Raw genomic sequence first — 24,830 nt, forward strand, 5'->3', positions numbered from 1 at the left:
GCTAACTTGGCTATGCCTGAGGAAGATCCTCAAATTCCTCACGTCTACAACGGGAATCGAACCTGGGACACTCCTTCCCCAGGCATATGGTTGCGAAGCGCAAAGCCACTAGGCTAACCGCGCGGGTCTAAGAATTTCAGCACTATCTGACTAAAATTCCACACGCATATTCCTATATTGGGTCATTCAACTGATTCCGACCATAATTCCTTAACTAGTTTATTTTTCCCCTTTATCTATAATAATTAATTACTCGTATGATTAGTGAACATAAATAGGCAGTTTATTTATTGCCATTTGTCAAAATTAAAGCGCTTATATATTTCGAGAAATGCATTAAAAATTGATGAATTGTTAAGAATATAAATGTGAAATTCCAGTAACAGCAGTACCACTTATAAATATATATTGCTCAATATAAGGTTTATATATGATTTATATATGATATATATGATAAATCATATAATATATATTTTATATATATGGATGGTGCTTTATGTAGTTGATTAGCGGGCGGTAGACAGTGTATAGTGCAGAGCGCCTCTCGCAATGAGTCCTCGGTCTCCATGGCGTTGTTACGCGTATTAATGATAAAAGCACGGAATATGGCCATATCATACATAAATATGATGATACGAATAACTCCACAGCGTTAAAAACAAAACAAAACAAAAAACATCTAAGACGGTAAAATAATACTGTTAACTAGGCTAGCGGATATCGATGCGCGCGCATACACACTGGGTGCAAATAATGCCAACTTATAGTAGATAATTATTTCTCAAACGATGTTCAGCGATTGATAAAGAACCATCAGACATAACTCTTCTTTTAGAATAATTGGTGTGGGGGGATCGGGGGGAGAATGCTTTCTTTAAACCACCTTGAGGTCGAATTTCTTTAGATATGGAAGAGAACATAAATAGTCGGTACTTCACTGATTTCCGTACTCACTTTCTCTTGTACAACAAGAAAAGTGTTGTGTGTATGTGTGTTGGTTCGTTTAATCATTGCCCTCACCTAACGTAAAATTAATATATTTTTTACAATCTTTTTTGGAGGAAAGCCAGCGTGATAAATTATCCCTTTTCTTTGTAGTGTGAATAACCAAAGAAGAAGAAAAAAATATTTCTATCGTCATTTATCATCATAGTATGTTCTACTTTATCTTCCACAGTTCATCTTTTCTCAGTGTTAAAATGCACCGAAGTGAAAATCCATAGCATGTAAGTTTTTACTTTTCGAGACGCGTCATATGCCACATGTAGGTTACGTCTTACAGTGAAGGTTTTTCAGAGCTTTTTTTTTTTTTTTATGGAAACAAAAAAAAAAAAAAGTTAATAGTGTTGTTTGATTGCTGTTGATGCGAATAGTAGGTGGGGGTATGCACACGCGCGCGCCATCCGAATCATGATTCTGTCAACCTCACGGGTGGATGGGGGAGGACATAATGACAGGATGGAATGCAGCCACTGCCGACGCGTCCGACTGTCGTATTCTGCGTAGATCGTGTCTGCGGTGGTTGTGGTGGCTTATGGATGCTACACGCAAGGCGATAGCTTGACCCACGTTACTTGGAGATGCAGCAGATATCTGCACGAATGATTAAACGGGTGCCCCGAGCCGGCGTCATCCATCTTGGACAGCCAATCGTTCCTCACCTGTCAGGAACAGATTACAGGGTAGAGTCGCCGAGCTCGGCTGGCTGACAGGCCAGGGGAGGGTGCGGGCAATGATGGATACCAGCGACTCGGCACTCTGGGGCCACCGAGATCACCATTTAATTGCTGGAAATAATTCGTGATGAGACTCACGTGCTCTGTAGGTCCACCTCTTCTGGCTGGGGTGTTGGACTGGGCCTGGTCACTAGCCACTGCTGTTTACCACCCTGACAGATAGGTTACGGGCCGATTCATTCGGAACTAGCGAGCGAGGGATTTTTTTCCCCTCACTCCCCTTTCCCCTCCCATCCTACTTCTGCTCGGTGTTTCTTTAATCCACGCATCTTAAAGCTCTGAATTCAGCATGTTGCGAAGCTAATGCAATATGCTGTCCTCGCAACAATATGCATCGTTGCTGTTTTGGAAGTAGCTTGGTTTGTTTACATTAACGTGTATCGGTTTTCTTTCTTCTTAAGAAGTATTTTATTCAATCCACTGCTTTCTTTGAGCTAATTTTCTCCACAAAAATTAATTTAATGTTCATTATTATTGTTTCGAAAATATATTTATCTGGTGTGTTTCTTTTTAATTACCTTCCTCTTGAAGGTGTCTTATAAACCAAGCAGGTAGTTAAATATGCAAATATATTAAAGCAATTATAATACAAGAAAAAAATAACAGCATTTTGTTATTGCTTTTATTTTGAGGAAAATCTTGCCGATTCTGAAACGATATTCTTTTGAAGTTGTTCAAGTTAGACGTCATCTGTTGCGCATGCATTAATTCTAATAATGCAGGCAATCGTGTAATCATTGTATCACGTGACTGGCATGTTTACAAATCCTGATACTCGCATTTCAAATAGCTACATGGCACAAACAAATGCACCCGCGGCTATTTCCCCTTATTATTTAAAAAAATCAAGGAAGGAGAAAATAAACAGATAATTCGGAACAGAACAATAAAATTAAAGCAATGATGAGTCTTGACTCCAGGTGTTTGTATAATAATAACTCAGTGCGTGAAGTAGGAGGCGAGAATGTAAAGTTATTCCTTAAACAGAAGCTTCATTTTGTAAAAATATTCTTGCTGTTGTGAAATAGATATTAACAATTTAGTTGATGGAGTAGTCCGTTTTTGTTTAACATTGTGATGGAGGTGGTGACGGAGGAGGTGAGAGAAGATGCGCCTTGGACAATGTTGTATGCAGATGACATCTTGCTGTGTGCAGATTCAAGAGAAGAAGCGGGAACTAAACTGGAAAGATGGAGAAAAGTACTGGAAGAGAGACAGGTATGAGACTAAGCAGAAGTAAGACAGAGTATATATATATATATGTGTGTGTGTGTTGCACAGTCGGCGGCGGCCAGGAGACAGATCTGGAGCTGGAAGGAAATGTCATCAGGAAGGTGAGGGACTTTAGATACTTAGGTTCAACAGTCCTAAGTATCTGGATGGAAGTAGCAGAGATGAGAATGCTTAGGTGGATGTGCGGTGTGACCAGAAATGATCGTCTGAGAAATGACTATGTGAGGGGGAACAGTGAAAGTTACGAACTTAGGAGCGAAGATACAGGAAGCAAGGTTGAGATGGTTTGGTCATGTGATGAGGAGGGAGGACGAATATGTGGGAAGAAGGGTCATGCAGATGGATGTGCAAGGAAGGAGGAAGCGTGGGCGGCCAAAGAAGAGATGGAGGGAGCTGGTAGAAGAAGACTTGAGGATGAAGAACTTGGATGTGGTGACAGCCCAAGACAGGAGGATGTGGAGGAGACTCATCATCAACAGTGACCCCACTTAAGTGGGAGAAGCTGCAGAAGAAGAAGTTGATGGATTGTCAGCAGCCCTTTTGTCTCTCCCACTCACTCTCATATATACGCACACACACAGTTAAATGAATCATGTTATGATTTTTTTTAATCGCTTCATTCAGAATGATTTTTTTGAATCACTTATAGGATAATTTTTTTCTCATTAATCTCTGAATTAAAACTTTTAGTACTTTTTTAGTATCTTTAAACTGTAAATTATGATTGTCCATTCGACAATTTTTACGTTTAACGTCATCATTTTCTTTCTTTCTTTCTTTTTTTTAAAGTTATTGTTTTAACTGATGAACAACAGCAGTGGCTTGCAGAATGCATGCTACTTGTACTCAAAGTTTTTCCCGTTTCGTAGCTTAATAATTGTGAATTATTATTGTAATTTATATTTATATCGAGCCCTCTTCCCCTACCTGAGCGATTTCATAGGACACACACACACTCATAGAGTGTGTGTGTCCTATGAAATCACAAATATTTTTTAAAAAATTTTAAAATTTTTTAAAAAATATGCTTTGGCTTTAAAGTAGGATTTTCCGGATTATATAACCCCTAACGTATCCTAGGCGATGACGGTATTATAACGTGCATGACCTCCAACATTTAGTCCCGAGAGACTATGTCGCAGCATCAAGTAATAATAAAAGTTCCTCGCATTCTAGACGGGATTCGAACCCAGTTTTTCCAACTGACGAGCAAGTATCGTGTTATCCTAACGATTGCTCTGGGAAAGAGCGCCTTTCAGTCGGTAAAAGTAAAGGAAAAGAAATATATTTGACTAGTGGATGAAAATAATAATAATAATAGTCCTTACAGAATTTGCAGCTGCAATTTTGTGGGACTTTGGAAAAAGAACATTGTTTTCAACCAGGTGCTGCTGTACAAAATTGTTTCAGTCTAAAGTTTGGTTTTATTTTAAAATGTTTAATTTTTTTTTATTACTAGCCTGTGTCGTAAAAACAAATATCGTATATTTTGTTTCCCCCCCCCCGCATTTAAAATATGTGAATACTTGTGGTGCAAGCTGGATTCGAACGCAGACACTCTGCGTTCGAATTCAGTTCCATCGTGTCAATTATAAGTAGAGAGATTAATTCCATTAGCTCAATTTCCTTTGTATTACATTGGGTGGCCCAGAAGTAACAGAGCAGTCGAAGAATCCGTATTTAAGCAGAACGTAATATCTCTGTAATATAGTCAAATTAATTATCTGTTAATAACATCAACAATCAATTAATAATGATTTTTAATATTAATTGATTAATAAAAATAATAAATTATAAAATAATGAAATTGTAGCGGCTCTTGTTCCGGCGACTGCCATTTTACTCCTGAATCACCCTGTACTGCAGATTCTCGCGGGGATCCCCCCCCTCTTTTTTTTTTTTTTTTTTTTTTTTTTTAAATTAGGATTTCGCTTTACTTGCATCTCTGACTTTCCTGTGAGTGGTTATACTACCGTGGTTTTAATTATTTGGAATTCATCAGGACGGAAATTTGCTACACTATCCCCAAGGCAGTTTACTGCTAATTTTATTAGACATTTTTTGTACACATGCGAAAAGCATTTCCTGTTATAGGAAATGTTATTATTAATTAATTAGTATTCCTGAGGAATACTAATAATAAATACTCCAGATGTAGAAGCAAGTTAGTTACATTTTGTTATTCCATTGAATTAATGGTTCCCCCCCCCATTTACAATAAAAGGTTTACACCTTTTATTGTAAAGAAATGTTTTTCGCACTTGCATTGGTGTTTTCACGTGAATTCGGTAGAGTCTACTGTCACACTTTCTTAGGTTACGCACTTAAAGTGCTTGTCTCAACCTTTCCTGATTTTTTTAAAAAACACGCTCACTAAAAATTACAAACTGTGAGTATGTAATTTTATTTATTTTTGTTTCGGCTTATTGCTCTCAGGAGAGGTTGATATTATTAACTAATATTGAAGCAGTTTTAGATTTTTTTTAAATTTAGATGTGGACATTAAAATGAGAACATAATGTAAGGATTTCTATGATTCGCTGTTGTTAAACAAATAAATATTGGGAGCCATTTTTTTTTTTTTTTTGCAATTTTTGTTGTTACGCTTTTTTTTTTTTTTAGATAGAAAAGGTGTATACTTAAGCTTTTGAATATGTGAATCCGATCTACAAAGGTTGTAAATCTATCACAAATTGGTGCCATGGATCGACTAATGTTTATAAAATCTGGAAACCAGCTCTAGAGAACATGGAACTTTTTTTTCTAACCACTTCAAGCCTCCACTAAGTAGGATGATAATCTCATACAAGAATAAAATTTGTTGCTATTCGGAGATATAATGGAAGGCATAAGCATTCCATTATATTTCCGAAATTAAATGGTAAACGCTACCCCTTATTAGGATAATATCGTATCTTTTGTTTTATTTTTATCCTCACATCTGCACAAAGCATTTACAACCTGTCATTGCCATTTTAGTATTTCTTTCCAAGCAGTATCAAAACCTACGTACATGTCGTATTAAGAATATATCTAGATGGCTGGAATCTGCTCATGAATTATTGCTATGTGCACAGCATGGTAACTGCGCATTAGGACGAAAGCTGATCGTTAACGTAACAAACCATGAGCTATGCCGGTTCCCTTTTAATTCTACACATTCGTAAGTCCCTTTGTATCTCGCAATTAAATATAATTGCTTGGTGTGTGTTACTTGCATGCGAAGATGGTTCGAAAAACCGATTGGAACTTAGGTGTGTATTCCCATTGCAGGGTTTAAAAAAAAAAAAAAAGCCCTGTACTATAAAAGTTAACTTTCTCAGGATGAATTACGCAATTATTTCACTTAAATAAATCGTTAATTCAGGTTAAGGAATCGGATTGCTGTTAGGTAATATCGCTGAAGGAAGCACAGACTAAGGAGCCCGACTAGGTCCCTCATGAAGAGGAAAGTCGTGGGCATTCTTTGATCAGTATTTTTAATTCATTGCTGAACTTTGCAGTTTATTAATGAACAGCAATTAAACCGCAGGGAATTAACTGCCAAAAATAAGAAAGTGTAAGTTCGTATTCTCGATTCCGAAAGGATAGCTCAAGTAAAGGCGGAAAAGACAAAATCTGTGACGGTATGTTTTGAAAAATGTTAATACGAAAATTCTCAAAAGAGGAATGGAATTAAGTTAAGGGGATAATAAATCCCGTATTATTTTATTTTGCAGCCTGGTACGAAACTCGGAGATCGAAATCTAAGAGAGTCATGCCGAAGAACTATCGGCGAGTCCAAGCGTAAGTCATCACTTGGCAACTCGTGTCAAAGGTGGAGCAAGCTCCGTCACTATCCTTAATATTTTCTCATAATGTAAAACGCAGCTCCTAGGAGATGTATTACTGTTTTACATTATGAGGAGAGGTCACTACGCGGACCGGTTTCGACCTTTTATTGAGGTCTCATCAGTGAGTAGGTAGACCCTGGAATATCAAGGTTTAAGTGAACCGAACTTACATATACGGAATGGAATTGTTTATATCTGTTCAAAATTTCACGCAACTCCGATGCAGGTTGTTATTTATTCTGTTTTTACTGCTTATTACAAATATTTTGGATAACTTGAATTATGTCATCTTTGTATAATTGCAAAAAATAAGATGGCATGAAATAGCTCGTTACACCTGCAATCTTCGTTGATTCGGGTGATTAATATATGTGGTCTAACGTTTTTTTGTTTTCATTCCATTCATTTCAATAGCTGTCGTGATCCTCCTAAATGTAGTTCTGCAGGAATGGACACTGCTACAGTATTTTACGCGATCTTGTTGATTTAGGGATCATTAATCCTTCCTGACTTCGTAATCATAGGGCTGTCATATCCTAATAATGACTAAGTCAGGATATAACATATCGAGTCACACGGACCTGAAAAATGCCTCAAACATACTTCATTTATATACTGGAAACATCCGTCGACTCTTCGGTTAACTATATTACTGAAGTTTCTATATTAACAGTTACATATCACATAAACAATTTCATCCAGAATGGACAATGTTAGGAATGGTAATCAACTTCACTGTTCAGGTAATATAAGTTTTTAGGACAACCATCACCAAACAGTTGGTGGTTATGATTGCAGAATGTTCACGGATGTTTTTATTTTTATTTTGAGGTTGAAGTTTTTGAATGCGATGCCATAATGATCAGTGTTGCTGTCATGTATTTTATCAAATGGGTACCATAACTTGACTGCCGCTTTCGTACTTCCGGTACATTTAAAGTCTCCTACGTTAGATTTGGAATGCAGTTAGGTCTTGCCAATTTTTCATTGGATAGTATTCTTTTCAGTTTTTTTGCTGTTAATGACTTGATGAATTCATATATTTATTTATAGTATCCATACTTAGTAATGCATAGCTTATTTACAGTAGTTAAATGTGGAATGATGTTCAACATAACACGAAAATCAGAGAAACCAGACACACATCTGTAGCTTTTCGAATCCAGAAACCACAGTCTCTCGATGACAAAGTGGGGTTTTTTATCCACTTTGGGATACTGAAACATTTTAATAGTTCAATTTATCCTTAGAAAGGGAAGATATGTATATTATAATGTTAATTAGAACATGTTCTGTTTGCTCTAGCCCCTAAATCAATCCACGGTACTACTATACCGTGGATTTACAGCCTTTCATGGTGGGATTCACATTTTTTTTTTTTTTAAAGCTCATTTTATTTTGAAGTTGAAGTTTTTGAATGCAATGCCATAATGATCAGTGTTGCTGTCATGTATTTTATCAAATGGGTACCATAACTTGACTGCCGCTTTTAATCATGAGAGTCAATAGTAATTTACGTTATCGTCTGTTTACTATACGCTACAAAACGTCTCCGATTATCTGTATACAATGGTGCGTGTCGTTGTTTTGTGTATGTTAAATATTTTAATACTATTGATTGCATGAGTGACCGTTTACGCTTAACGGTATAGCTCATCCCCCCCCCCCCGTCCTTATTTATCTTCATCGATTTATATGTAAAGGTTGATTACAATGGAGTGTTGATTCAGGGCATTAAGCTCTAATTGAAATGCAGCAAACCCATAAATATAAACTAGTAAATAAATACGGAGTTACCTTCGTAATTATGAACGCCATAAATATACGTGTAACCGCTAAATATGCTTCTGTAAAGCAATAAACAATCAAGGTGCTGTTTTTTTTTTTTTTTTTTAAATCAGGCATGCGTCTAAATGGCGTAGTAGATACCGTAAATGTCACTGTTCTAATATTGTCGAGTATAACAATTCGATTGTCGCGCTTGTATACAGATACATCACATGGTTGAGTTTTTGACTATATTTGTAATGATAATATTTTTAATAGTTATTTTTAAAATTCCTGTGATTATATTCCTGCGCATATTGATTATAGTTGTATGTATGATTATATGGTGGATTAATATATTATTATTATGTGACAACTTCCGGGAGTCCAAAGACTCATCGAGGGAGAGTGTGTCAACAGCATCGAACGATTAATTCCTTTCAACTGCTAACTGCGCTCAAACTTGCTTAACTTTTTACGAGCCATTAGTAGCAGAGGCTCTACCAATCGACTAATCTTTGCTGGCCGTACGAAATACAGATGCGTACAGTATACAGATTATATCGTACGAAAAGGAAAAAGCTTTCAAAACTTCAATTTATTAACTCATCTTTTGAAACTTCCATAAATATAATGTATATTTCTTATATATTTTAAATTACTAATGGTATAGACGTCTCTCTCTTTTCCTCGATGAGTCTTTGACTCAACGGAGAGTTAATATAATAATAATAATTACTTCAAATCAGAAATATAAAAATTACTTCCCGGGCTAACTAATTTTTCACTCTTTCTTTCTTTCTTTTTCATTTATTTTAAAAGATAGTTGTCAGGTTTTTCGTTCAAATGTAATAACATAAACGCTGTAAACTGTTAAAAAACCGGTAACGAAATTTTGACCATTAGTAAAGGAATTTTAACTGGAGGTTATTAAAGTTCTCGGCACGAGCCCTAGACGAATCGGTTGCTTTGATTCAGTTTGCCTGAAGGACAAGAGTGCCGACACGATATATGTAATTTTCTTTACCGAGGATATTATTATCAACCATGTGAGTGTGTTATCGTGTTTACTGACCAGCCCTAATTGTCGTTATGAAGATATAGTAAAACAAGTAGTAACTCCCGAAGCTTAACCACCGATATAGTTTATGGTTTATCAACATTCAAATTATATATAAAATTTTTTTTTTTGTTATTGTTGTTCAAAAGAGAAATCTTTTGATTAATTTCCTTCTCACCTTTAGCCTCAGGGCTTAAAGCATGCATTACGTTAAACGCATGCTTAAAGTGTTTTCAACAATTTGTTATGGACATTCTTTTAAAATGCACTATTAATTTATTATAAATTTTATTAATGGTGCAAAAGTGGATTCACATTAATATTTTCAGAATTATGTTATGAAATTCATTTCAAGTGGATGTTGCAATTTTATGCAACATCCTCCTCTTCTCATATTGTCAACATGGACCTTTGTAATAAAAGTAACTATAATACATAGAGGGAGATGATAAATGAATTTAAGAATCTTTTGATACTTAAATCTGGAATATACACATATATACAAAGATCAACTAAATTACATTTCAAACAGTATGCTAAAGTGACAATGATTTGATCAACCATTATTCTACTGGCCTGACCTCTAGTGGAAAAAACTCGTTTAATTATGGATATTAGACCACCACTTTTGCTATATTAAAACTATCTATATGAATTTGTTCTCTGATGATGTTATAAATAGAATATAGCTTTGATGTAGTTATTTTCACTAGAGGTCAGGCCAGTAGAATAACAGTTGATCAAATCATTGTCACTGGAGCATACTGTTTGAAATGTAATTTAGCTTATCTTTGTGTATATACGAGGGTGGTCTGAAAAGTTCTCGGCCTAATAATGAAAAAAAAACGAATTTATAATTTCAACAGTATTTTTATTTTTCAACATAATCTCCCTTAAGACTATTACATTTATTCCAGCACCATTATCAAGTCCCTCTAGTAGTTCTCAGTAAGATCTGCAAAATACCCCTCTACAGTTGCAATCACCTCTTGATTCGAATACAAACATTGACCAGCGAGGAAGTGTTTTAGTTTCGGGAAGAGATAGAAGTCACAGGGAGCCAAATCTGGGGAATAAGGTCGAAGTTCTAACAATTCATAGTGCAGATCCCTTAATTTCCCATTGCCAAAACACCTTTGTGGGCAGGTACATTGTCCTGATGAAAGATGATTTTTTATTCTGCAAACTGAGTCTTTTCTCATGAATTTTTTCGTCTAGTCTGGTTAAAAGATTGGAATAATATTCCCCAGTTATTGTTTTAGCCTTTTCAAGATAATTAATAAACAAAATGCCTTTACAGCCCAAAACACAGATGCTATAACCTTTCCTGCTGATGGAACTGACTTTGTCTTCTTTGGTTCTGAACAACCAGCTTCTGTCCACTGTTTTGACTTCTGTTTGGATTCTGGTGTGTAATGGTGAATCCAAGTCTCATCCATAGTAATAAATTGATGCACAAAATCAGTTTTCTTGTTAAAACACTCCAAGCACTGTTCAGAGATTTTCATGCGAGTGTGTGTTTTTGATCTGCTGTGAGCAAGCTTGGCACCCATCTTGCGCATAGCTTTTTCATTTGCAATTCTTCATGCAAAATATATCCTGCTTTTGAAACCTAACCTATAGTCTCATCAATTTCATGCACTTTGACTCGTCGGTCATCTAATACCATATCGTGCATTTAATCAATGATTTCTGGTTGTGTTACACTTTTTGGACGTTCTTCACGAGGATCATCTTCAAGGCTGGTATGGCCATGTTTAACTCAGCAGCCCATTTCTTAATTGTCGAAAACGAAGGAGAAGAGTGCCCATAAACTTTTATGAACTTCAAATGAATTTCTTGGCATTAAAGCTTCTTTTACAAAGAATTTTATAACTGCACGATACTCAATTTTATCCATTTCAAGGGATACAGACAACACTTTTGCTTCAGACAGCTGCATAAAACAAACTACTTGATAGAATGACTTGCAATTTCATATGGATGCGTATGACAGATGTACCAACTTAGAAAAAAAATCTCTTGCCGATAGTGTTGCTATCTATGGTCAAGCCCAAGAACTTTTCAGACCAACCTAGTATATATATATATATATATATATATATATATATATGTGTGTGTGTGTGTGTGTGTGCATGCGTGCTCCAGATGATGACCTTAATATGAAGGTCAAAATGTAGGGAAATTAAAGTAATTATTCTTAACATGGTTGTAGTCTCCATAATTTTACTGAAATGAAAAAGGTTTCATACCACCATGTACATAGCTTTGCAGTTAATTAAGGACCTTTAAGTTTAACTTATAACAGCCATTGTGACATCATAGTTACTGAAACAAATTTGGAAAATGGATAATACATATTTTGATAAATTTTTTACTCCATTTTTTTAATTTTTTTTTATGTGTATCACACCCACGAAAGGTTGTAAACATATTGTACATTACTTCATGGATGGGTTAAAGGTTTTGGAAACTGTTCTGTAGAGACCAAACATGGATTTTTTAAGCTACTTCATACTTCCTGTTTATAAGGCAGCAGTGATGAAATTTATCTTCCACCAAAAAACATTTACAAACACACCGTATTTGATCATGATAGTAATCAGTTGTATCTAGACAAGTGAAATCAACCAGTACTGCAGTATTACCTACCAAATGATGATTTGTATTGGGTTGTTGCAAATGAAATGGACGTTGAATGACTGTCAGGTTTCTACTGGTTGCTGAAGAAAGCAAGCGCTGAGGTATATGCAAATGTTTTATGTCATGTGACAGCGTGACACTTGGGTGATGCAATTGTAGTATTTGTTTCGTTCAATGAGCATTAAACATTGAATACTACCGACATCAAGTCAATCATGGAACCCAGTCAATTAAGGTTGCTATACCTTTACGAGTTCAAATTGGGAAATTCTGCAGCGGCTGCAGTAAAAAACATCAATAAAGCATTCGGTGGAGGAACAACTAATGAGAGATCCGTTGGTTTGCAAAATTTCGCTCAGGAGATTTGAGGCTACAAAACGAACCCTGTGGCCATTGTCCTTCCTCTATTGATTTGAATGAATTAAAGGATTTAATCGAATCAGCTCCACGACAAACTGTACGAGAGATCGCCCAGACACTAAATGTACACTTCTCAACTGTTTCACGGCACTTGGCAATAATAGGAAAAGAAAGGAAGCTCGACAATTGGGTGCCTCACGAACTCACTGGTGAAAATACTGCGTTTGGAAGCGTCCTCTTCTCTCTTAAGAAGAAAGGTTCCTGCAATGAATTGTGACTGTGTATGAGAAGTGGCTGTTCTATGACAATCGTTCACGTTCGTCGCAGTGGTTGGGAGTGAAAGATGCTCCAGGAAGGACTCCAAAGGCACCTCTGCATCCAATGGAGATGTTTACTGTATGGTGGTCTTCTGCTGGTGTTATTCACCACTCATTCCTTTCACGAGGTGAAATGATAAATGCAGCTCGATATTGTACAGAATATGCAGCAAATGCATGACAAATTGTGCCTTAAGCAACCAGCACTTGTGAATAGACATGGAGTCCTACTGCTTCGGGATAACACCCGACCACATACAGCAGTGTCAACCATACAGCAAGTCAACAATTTGGGATACGAAATTGTGCCTCATCCTCCATACTCTCCTGACATTTCCCCAACAGATTACCATTTTTTCCGGCACTTGAGCCATTTTTTGTCCAAGAAATGCTTTCCCAATGCACATCAATTTATCGGGCAGTGGAGGACTTCATCACTTCCAGAGACACTGATTTTTACAAATGTGGTATAAATGACCTTGCCACACATTGGCAACAATGCATTGATGCTGCTGGAGATTACTTTGATTAAACAGGTATTCTTCTTCTTTTTATTCTCTTCTTTTTCAATCGTCCTTAAAATCAGCCATTTCATTTGCAACAGCCCAATAGATCATTACTTCAAAATGTGGTGCTGATATCAAATTGCACACTGTTAATCACATATTTTTTTGGGAACTGAATTCTATTTATTTATCCTATAGTGTGTCAGCAAAGTTATTATTATTAGATCTCCATAAGGTCAAAATACTCATTGTGGAAGGTCCCACTGTTACACACAAGTCATCAAACTGTTCCTTTTATGCATTCACCATCTCCACGCTTACTACATGCTCAGGTAATGCATTCCAATCATCCACTGCTTCCCAAAAAACCTACTCATCTTCCCACTCATATCTTCCTTATACAGCTTCTAGGAATGGCTTCTTGTTCTACTCTCTCTCTCTCTCTCTCTCTGCATTGAAAAACTTCCACGGTAATTAATAACCTCCTGAATCAAACAAGTATGTCTCAGTCATATATCCATTGTCTATCTGCTAGACCCTGCAAATTGCATTTTTTCAATCTTTCTTCATATTCAGTATTCCAGAGACCAGAAACCACCTCAGTCATCATCTCTGGATCCTTTCCAATATATCCTCATCCTTTTGACTAAATCTGTAGACAGTAATCCATATATAACCTGATCAAGATCTTATACAATGGAACCATAATCTCCTTACTTCATATACAGAAGCATCCTCTGCCTCATTGCCATAATCTGTTATGCTGTCTTCACAGTTTTTAGAAATGTTTTCCCTAAATTCCCAACTTTGTTTCTCAAATTTTAAAACTTTGCAGTATTGTCATAGTAATAATCCCACTCATTTGCTCATTCACCCCGTCTGTTTGGATCGTCTTGTAATGCTACAATATCTACTTGACTCCTTATACTTCTTCTCATCTTTGCATCATCTACAAACAATTCTATGTTCTTATTCAAACTTTTTCCAATATCATTAACATACAAATTAAACAGCAGTGGCACCAAACACAAAGCCTTGAAGTGCATCACTAGTGACTTTTCATTTCTGACATTGCTCCCACAACTTGCTGATGCACTTCAAGGCTTTGTGTTTGGTGCCACTGCTGTTTAATTTGTATGTTAATGATATTGGAAAAAGTTTGAATAAGAACATAGAATTGTTTGTAGATGATGCAAAGATGAGAAGAAGTATAAGGAGTCAAGTAGATATTGTAGCATTACAAGACGATCCAAACAGACGGGGTGAATGGGCAAATGAGTGGGATTATTACTATGACAGGATTCAGAATTGGTTTGACAACAGCATCAACTTCTTTGATGGAGAGTATGGATTTGCTAAAGGATGATTGTGTTTCAGCAATTACTGCCGCATGGTGAAAAATGCATCAGATGACAATGATGCATACACAGTGGAATGTTTAGATTTTGCAAAGGCTTTTGATATGTTACTACATGACAAGATGATAATATATATAAAGCCTTTGCAAATGCATATGCACTGTCATTGTCATCTGATGCATTTTTCATCTTGTGGCAGCAATTGCTAACACACAATCATCCTTTAGTAAATCCATACTCTCCACCAAAGAGATTGCTGCTGTTGTCAAACCGATCCTGGTCCTTTTAACTTTTATTTTTTTTATAAATTACATTGGGAATTTAAAATTTTATGCGAAATTCAATTTAAATTGCTTGTATTGCATTTTATAAATATGTAAATTATTTATTTAATTAGGAGTATTTGAAGATGACAATGTTTCCCATGTTGAAGGAGATGTTAATCCTATTCGGGATATTCATATTATTGAGGAAGAGTTACGGTTAAAGGATGAAGAATATATAATTACTTTATTAGATAAGTTGGAACGAACGGTAGTCAGGGGTGGAGATAAAAAAATGAAACCAGAATATGTAAGTTTTTTATTTGTTTTTCTTAAGATTCATTTAAATGCTTAAAATAAAGAAATCTGCATTGCTTACTTATTTCTACATTTCTGTTAATTGGCTTGAAAAATTATATGCTTCCTCTTAAATCATAAATAGCCTACTATGGAAAAGATTTTATAATTTCCAGTAACAAACATGGAAAAAATGGTTACTGGAGGAAAAATTCCTTGCAGTATGCTGCATTAAAATCTCATTAAAGCATACTTTAGAACAGCGCTTCCCAAACTGTGGGCCGCGGCCCCCTTGGGGGCCGTAGGTTTTGTTCAGGGGGGCCGTGAAATAATGAAAACAAATTTAAAATGTTTTAAGACTAAGTTGATTTTTTTATTTCAAAAGAAACGTATTTAACTTTTATTATTTATTATTTCTTTTTTGTTATTTTTTTATATTTTAATGCAAAAATTCACACATTGGTGTTGGTTCACAAACTTTGCTTCCTGCGTATTTCGGCGCTTAATGAATATTAGTAAATATTGTTTATTCATATGTTTCATTTCAAAGCAGTGGTTAATTGTATTTACTTCGAATGCTCTCCAAGGAAGCTCCAAATCTTCCTGTCCCTTTCATCACGTGTTCGTAATCAGGGACTGTTGATATTGATTTTATATACATATCAAAACTCGTTTTATATTATCACTGTCATCCGAGCTAGTTTTCTGTTACCAATAAAAGTTTCACATATACTTCACACATGAAAAAAAAGCTTAAACAAGTTCATGTGGGGAGACAGTAACTCACTTGCAGTGGTAAACAACACCCCTCCCTAACAACCACTATACTGCAGAGGGAATAAAAACAAGTACTTTTATTATGCCAGTGAATAAGGTATGAGGAGTCTGTGTAATGTATTTCTCAACAAATAGTGCAATTACAGACAACTGGGATAAAAACACACTAATTAATGAATCACATATCCCCTCATACAGAAACTATGCTGTATAGACTGAAACAAAACCATATGTTGCATGGGCAAACACAGTATCTAACTAAAAACTATTGTTATTAATTAGATGTGTATGAGTTCAATTTTCCCAAGGCAACAATAAAATTCAACCGAACCTGTTAAAATTCGTAAAAGTGTTAAAACTAAGTAATATATATATATATATATATATATATATAATGAATGTTATGGCAGTTTCACATATGGAATTCGGTTGAAGAGAGTTAGCATTTCAACTCAATTGTCAGCTATGCTTTTATCTTTCGGTTGCGCAATCTTTTGTTAATACCGCACCAATCATATGCACGTTTTAATAACCTGTCTTTGCTGTCTGTTTCGCGTTAGGTTTAATTACCGTAAAGGGAGAAAAGTCATAAAAGAGAAAAATGTTCCTGGTCCTGGGATTCCCTTATTCAGGTAATAATCACTAATTTCATGTTGTCAGTCTGTGGTGTGCCAGTATCGGTAAGTGGTGATATTATTTGATCTATTCTATGTGAAAAAATTTAACCCTGAGATGGATAAGTGGCTGATAAAAAATTAAAAAAATAAAAAAAAATCCCACGAAGAAGCAGAAACAGACTCAAAAAAAAAAAAAAAAAAGGACAGTATTTCATATTTTACCAGAACAGCCTGCATCGTCTTCAGAACCAAACGGTAAGAAGCAAAAAATGTAATACATGCATTTGATTTTTGCAATATTCGCTGTGTATGTTTTGTATTGAATATAAATACAATAAATATTATAATAATATATCTCTCTATTACGATTTTTTTTTCGAGGGGGGGGAGGGCGTGAAATATTTTAATTTTTGTAAAGGGGGCCCTGACATCCAGAAGTTTGGGAAGCACTGCTTTAGAACAATGTCTTCCTTTTTTTTTTTTTTTTTTTGTACAATACACTTTACTACATATACACTATTGTGGTTTAATGAAATAAATAGCACTGAGGTAAAAATATTACAGTAGTTCAGTAGTTACTCATCATTGGAGTACAACACAGATCTGTGATGTGCATGTAAATAATACAAAGTGGAGCTGGGCTGAGCACAGTCCTAGAGAAACGGTCTATATGTATATTACACAAGTATTTTCTCCATCACTACTACCCGATCCCCCCAAGAAACATAGGTGATCAAATCTGTGCACAGTAGTTGAGATGCAGCTAAATCATAGCCTTACAAAGAGGAATAATAACCTCCCTATCTTTCTTTACTTGTTAGCATGTTTTTCGACATCCCATAACCCTTTAAACCATTTTACCAACTTTTGCAATGTGTCCTCTGAACTTCAACTATGTCCACCATTATCCCCCCCCCCCCAAGTCCCTAGCTTCGTCAGTTTCCTGCAATCCATTTCCATCAATGCGATGCATGGTATGTAACCTTTTCAACCTAATATACATAACTTTACATTCTGCATCTTTAAATTGACAGCCATTATCCTTTGCTCACACTGTTCATTTATTTAAATCATCTTGCATTATATCTACATCACCTTTATTTATTATTTCCCTTTCCAGTTTTGCATCATCAGTGAACAGCTGAATATCTTCCTTAACCCTCTCATGCACATGTCCACTGTGGTGGACAGCTACTATTGGTTTTTTAATCACCATTACAGAAATTTGTGCATGAGAGGGTTAAATAAATCATTCCCTATATCATTAATATACAAATTAAAGTGTAGTGGCTCTAGTACAGAACCCTGAGGCACTCCACTAGTCACCCTCATTCTCCTAGATACCACTCCACCATACTACTCTCTAATGTCTGTCAGATAACCCTATCCATGCTACCAGCTTAATATTCATTCCTATTTGTTCCAATGTTCGTAATAGTTTTCCATGTAGTATTCTGTCAAGTGGCTTTGTAAAGTTCAGCAGTATCGTGGCATTTCCCTTATCTAATTCTGCTCACTCTGTTTCTAATTCTGATTTAAAACTCTCTAGTTCTGTTATAAAATGTGAGTAAATGACAAAACAGGACCTTCCTTTTACAGAGCTATGTTATCTGCTATAGCATATTATATTCCTATCCATCCACTGTTGGATTTTACCTTTAACCATCACTCCAGAAATATTAGTCTGTAATCTGCTACTTCCATCTTGGAGCCACCTTTATGTGTATGAACTATCTTACCCCTCTTTCCACTCCCTTGGAACTTTACCATATTTGAGACTTAGATTGAGCAACTTTATCAGAGAGACTGTCATTTCTCTTGCATATTAATGTAACACACAGGCCAACATGCCATCCAGTTCCATTATTGTATTCATGCTCATATTTTTCAATATGCTGCACCTTCAGTTCATCTACCTCTTTCTCTAAAAAAACTGTTGTCAGGAGTAGGATTTGAACCCATGTCCACATTTGTGGACCACAATCATTATTACACAAAAGGAGATTATCCATAAGTCTGGCACCTTTAGACAACTCAGCAGTCCTGACAAGTTTCACTGCATCAACTTTTAAATTGAATTTAGAATTCCTACAAATGTTCAACTGTGCTATTTCTGACAACTAGTACATTCTTTGCAAGATATTATATTAACTGTAGGTTCTTGTTGAAAGTAGCCTGTACTAGTCCATTAATTAAATTATTTTGGAAAAAAAAAAAAAAAAAAGAAAATGTGAAGTGGTTTAATGCTAATAAATACAGCATTCTTCTACTCAACATACTAATTTTTTTTATTGTATATTCATTTTTTTTTTATTTTTAGTTTTAATGTGAACCTGCTCAAGAAAGGTTGAAAATCTGTAGTTGATACATGATGAAAGCAGGCCGAGGGCTAGATAATCTGCAAATTCTGCTCTATAAACTAATAATTTTTACTTGATGTTTATATTCCATTCCATGAAAGGCATAGGACTAGAAAAGAAACTGAGTCTTTATATAATATAATTACATAACAATCTTTATTAAATGAAAATCAACATTTCAGTTTTGATTAATTGGATGTGTGGCATTTTAAGAGTTTAAGTTTTAAAGACACAGCAAAATTTAATTTTTGGTGAACAAAAACAGTTCACAAGCTATTCGACTTGAAACAGGTGCAGGTGAAAGGATTCCTGCCCATGCAGCATGTTTGTGATTGTTTCTCATCAGATAATATCTCAAGTAATTTAGTTCAAATGTATTATGAGATCTAATTGAAGGTTTTTGAATATTACTTCCCATTCAGGGTATCATGATAACATGTTATCATAGTATTCTGAAAATGAGGCATAATATTTGGCCTGAATTTGGCTGATAATAGTAAGTTTACCTCTCTGCCAAGGTTGCTGGCTGAAAAGATAGATCCATGAGTCTGATGCCTTACACAGCTCAGCCATCATGACAAGACAAGTTTCACTGCATCAAGCTTTTAAATTGAATTTAAATTTTGAATTTAGGCAAGACGAATGTGAGCACATGCTTCTTGCCTGAAATTATTATTTGCTGTCATTTCATCATCACCATTAAATTCCTGACATGTACCCTCAAGGGATGCACAGGATATGATAGTACTGCATGGAAAATGGAAAACTTACACCATTACTAACTTCCTATCTACAAATTTCCTCCAAATCATTCTGTTACCTGTCAAGACTCCAACATTATGAGATCATATATTTCTGTCTTCTAAGGAATTTTTACTGTATCAATCCACTTATATCTTGGTCTTTCTCTGGGTCTTTTCCTGTTAATATGGCAGAGAACACTTGTTTTGCTAATCTTTCCTCTCCCATTCTGTTTAAGTGACCATGCCACCTGAGATTACCTCTGCTAATCCATTCCTGGATGCTAACAATGTCAAGTTCTTTCCTAATATCCTCATTTTTAATATGATATTGCCATTGATGCCATCTGTTCACACTCCTAATCTTTCTCAGGACTCTCACATCTACGGTCTCTGGTCTTTGGTCAAGTGTTTTATTTCTAACCTTGCTCTCAGATCCATAAGTTAAAATTGGTTTGAACACTGTCTTCTGTACAGCTAATTTAGTGTTCTGACTAATTTCTCTCTTATTTCATATAAATTTATTCAGTTCACTTCTTACCAGCTTTTGATTCTGTTGTCTATTTCCATATTTAATTTACCATCTTCACTAAAAATTGTGCTTAAGTAGCTGAAATGTTTTCACTTGTTCTATAGGTTCTCCATTCACAATGCAGTTGATATTTTCGATGCTTCTGCCTATTTTCATTGTGTTTTGTCTTGTTATTGCTGACCTTCATACCAAATTTATTAAAACAGTTATTCATTTTATTATTATTATTATTAGATACCTCCAGGGAGTCCATAGACTCATCGAAGGAGGGCACCACCACCCAATCCACCAACTACAACAATGCCATCTACCGCCGACTACCACCACTAGTTTTTCCACAGACAATCACAAAAATCCATGCCCATGGCAAGAATCGAACCTGCAGCCTTTTGGCTGGAGAGCAAATACGCTAACCACTCGGCCAGTCAGACTGGCTGGCCGAGTGATTTTAGTCAGAGAATCTTGCAGACTTGTAGCGGATTTATTTAGAAGTGCAACATCATTTTCATGAAGCAAAGAGCTGAGATTAACATCTCCAATTTTGATATCAGGTTGTTTAGTACAACTTTCCTTCATAATGTGATCCATATAGATAATGAATAACACAGGGGATAATGTACATCCTGGTCTGATGCCAGATTTAACATTAAACCATCTTCCTGTACTTCCTTCAATTCTAGCTGCTGACTTACAACTGAAATAAACGTATTGCTTCATATAGTGTTTGATATACTGACACCTGATAACTGTGACATTTTGAATAGCTTTTCAAAATAAATTGAATAAAGTGAAAATCTGATCCTGACAGCCTCTATTTGGCCTGAATCCAGCTTGTTCTTCACCAAGCTTCTCTTCCACGATCCTTCTCAACCGTTTCTCAAGTATGCTTGCATATATCTTACCAGGAACACTCAGTAGGGAAATACCTCTGTAATTCTCACATTCAGTTTTATTTCCCTTTCTATAGATGGGTACTATGAGCTCTACTCCATCATCTAGAATTTGTCCCTCTGTCCAGGCCTTCTGAACTATATACATTGCAGCCACTGTAAACTCTTATATTTCCATACTTGAGCATTTCTGGTTGAATATTATCCACTTCAGCTGCCTTTCCACATTATTACAGGCTTTTGATGGCTTTTTTCTACTTCAAGTATGTATATGTATTCCTTATTGCATGTCTGAGTTTCTTTTACCACTGTGCTGTCACTGCAGTTTCATTTAGCAATTATTTCAAGGTAATTACTCCTACATCAATGATATCTATTTCTCCAGTTTTCATGTCACCTTTATCATTTCTAATTCCTTTCACAGCACTCTTTCCTCCATTTCTGAGCTTTTTCAACAGCTTCCAGAATATTTTGCAACCTTCCTGATATTTATTTTCTGTGTTCTTACCATAGTCTTCCCATGACTTGTTTAGCTAATTTTATACAGTGTTTAGCTTTTTTACATTTGTCTCTGTATTCTCTAAGAGCACAAGCTGACTTATTTGCCAGGAACTTTTGATATGCTTTCTTCTTTTCCTTCACTGCCTCTTTAACTTCCTGTGTCCACCATGGAGTTCTGATTTTTCTATCCTTGCAGACAGCCTCACCACATGCCTCTCTGGCTGAATCAATCAGGGTTTTCTTCAAAGCTTGCCACTGAATCTCCAAGGTTTGGTTCCTGTTCTCAAACTCTTTCATTTTTTCTTGAATAATGTTTGTGTATTTTAGTCTACAGTTCACATCTAAGAGCTGCTTAACTTTTATTCACTTTAAAACTTTCTTGCATGTTCTTCATTTCAATATGAAATTCAATTTCATCCTGCTGAAGACTAAATGGTGATCACTTCCAATTTTAAATCTTCTATACTCTGGTATCCTGCAACAGGGAGAAAACATCACTATCAATAACATAGTCAGTGAGACTTTTCTTATTCCTTGCGTCTTCTCTCAATGTGAATTTGTGCACATTTTTATGTTGTGGAACATTGTGTTAGTAATAACCAGTCCATGTCTTGAACAGAAATCCAGCAGGTATTTGCCATTATTATTAGCTTTGCTCTTTTCTCCAAATTTTCCCAAAATATTTATGTATGTGTGTCAATCATTTCCCACTATGCTGTTTATATCCCCAACAAGGACCAACTTTCCTTTTTCATTGTGTCAGTTGCTTTCTCTAAAGCCTCAAAAAATTCCTCCACTTCTACCTTAGTAGAACTTTCTGTGGGACTATCAGCACAAATGTCTCATTGTCCAGTTCCCTATTCTGATATTTGTCCACATCACTCTACTTGATATTGCTTGCCATTCAGTAAGATTAGCCTCATATTTCATTTCAACTTTATCAGTATTTCAGCATTTTATATAAACATTTTTGAGCCCTTTTTAAAGCATTCTTTTGCAAGATGATTGTATTGGAACAGACATTTATTTTATTGCCTAACTGATTTTTATTAAATGTAGCTCAGGGGGTTTTCTTAGAATTCATTATTTAAATATGATTGGACATATCCAGAGGCAAATTGGCTATAGGGTTACATGGCAAATAGTAGCATGTATACCTGATATGAGCCAGTAATCGAATGTTTTTCTTTGCTTCCAAACTGTTACTGGTTTAAGAAACTTTTTTGCCCATACCTTGTTAAATGCATCAAAACAGTTTTTATATCAACTTGCCCACAAGAAATTCGAACACTATGCTATACTACTATCGGAATTTAGGTTATGGATTCATGGTTTAAATAAGTTGTAAATCCAGTTTAAGTAACCTTTGGCATTAGGGCAAACTCAACATACTAATTTTTTTATTGTATATTTATTTTTTATTTTTAGTTTTAATGTGAACCCACTCAAGAAAGGTTGAAAATCTGTATCATTCTATGAAAAAAGTAGCATTCTATAAACTAAGAATGCTACTTTTTCAAGCCATTTCAGATCTCTTGTAAGTAGAATAATGGTCCCATGTTGATCATATAAATTGTATGCTACCAAAATAAAGACTTTCACAAACATCCATGCCACTGTGGCATTCTGACTCATAGCCTGTTGGTTGGAGAATGGATATTCTATCCATTCAGCCAACCCAGCAGGGAAATGCACACTTTCAAAGCAAAAATAGAGAAAAATGATTGACTGATTCTTGAATGATGATTTAAGTTAGGATTTAATTTTTTTAAAAATCATTCTGTTTGTATATCATAAAGGACAAGATGTTGCTAAAGCACTCTCTACATATCTTCAGTAATGAAAGATTGCAGTAGAAAACATGAAAATGCTTAAATTTTTAGAAAAATTAACACATTTAGTATATTATCATTATTAACACTTTTATTTTCTTTAATCCCTGCTACTTGTTATTTATTTATTTATTTCGCTTAATATGGAAAGAAGTGTTAATTTTATTTTTCAGCAGCAAAATATGTTTAGTTATTCATTTCAGCTAAGTCACTCATTGTTACATTTTAATCTTCCAGGATATATTATGTAAGATAAAACAGCATCTTGTCGATGAAAGAAAACATGTTCGGTTTGGAGACTGGAATGCAAATGAGGTGAGCAAATTAGATTTACACATGTAAGACTAATATTTGAGATAGATTTTCTGTAGTTTATTTATAACCCTTCTTTAATTAGAAAGTTACTAGTAAGTATGATTATAGTAAAATTCTGTGAGCATTTGAGAATAGTTTGTGGTGTATTAAATCGGAATGTTTGATTATTTTGAATTCTGAATTATTCTGAATATTTGATCACTGGTTAAATTCTTAAATCTTATTTATTGACTAACTTTTTTCCAATTATTATTATATGGGTATCAACATGTACTCAAAAGACTCATGAGACAGGAGAGCCATAATAATCTTTATACATGCAATATCTGTCATTCCTCTCCATAAATAAACTCATTCACTGTCAGGGCACTCGCATCTAATTCTGGCATTCCATTCCACTCGTTCACCACTCTCAAAGAAAAAAAATATGGTCTGCATATTCTTATTGGCCATGCTCTTACACACTTTCATGGATGATCCATAGGTGTCTCTCCGTTTGTCATGTGTTGAAAATTTTCTTTTGCTTCAGTCTTATAGAACCCCTTTAATAACTTATAAGTTTCTATCATGTCTCTTCTTTTCTGCCTATTAACTGAACTTTTCATGACACACTTTCAGCCTATCCTCATAGGGAGTATTTCACAGACTTGTCACCAGCCTGATCACTCATCTTTGATGCAGCAAAATCATAGTCTTATAAAGAGGGATACTAATCTCCCTATCTTTACTTGTTAGTGTGTTTTTCAACATCCAAGTAATCCTTTGAGCTATTTTCCAACTTTTGCAATATGTCCTCTTAACTTCAACTCTGTCCACCATTACCCCCCACACACACACACTGTTACTCAGCAATTACACCTGAGTCTGTCAGATCATACTCCTTTCCCATGTTG

General features: G+C 35.3%; 1 protein-coding gene across 1 annotated transcript in view; it reads left to right on the plus strand.

Annotated features, from left to right (window-relative positions):
• LOC150104979 (obg-like ATPase 1) overlaps positions 1-24,830 on the plus strand; it is a 343,661-nt gene that overhangs the window by 223,345 nt on the left and 95,486 nt on the right. The window contains exons 6-7 of the mRNA XM_090396086.1: positions 15,211-15,386; positions 23,860-23,937. Of these exons, the coding sequence (XP_090252212.1) occupies positions 15,211-15,386; positions 23,860-23,937 (254 nt within the window). The remainder of the gene's footprint in view (positions 1-15,210; positions 15,387-23,859; positions 23,938-24,830) is intronic.

This window comes from Typopeltis vanoorti, chromosome 7 (genome assembly GCF_054136105.1).
Source record: "Typopeltis vanoorti isolate ZY-2024b chromosome 7, IOZ_Tvanoo_1.0, whole genome shotgun sequence".
NCBI classification, from domain to species: domain Eukaryota; kingdom Metazoa; phylum Arthropoda; class Arachnida; order Uropygi; family Thelyphonidae; genus Typopeltis; species Typopeltis vanoorti.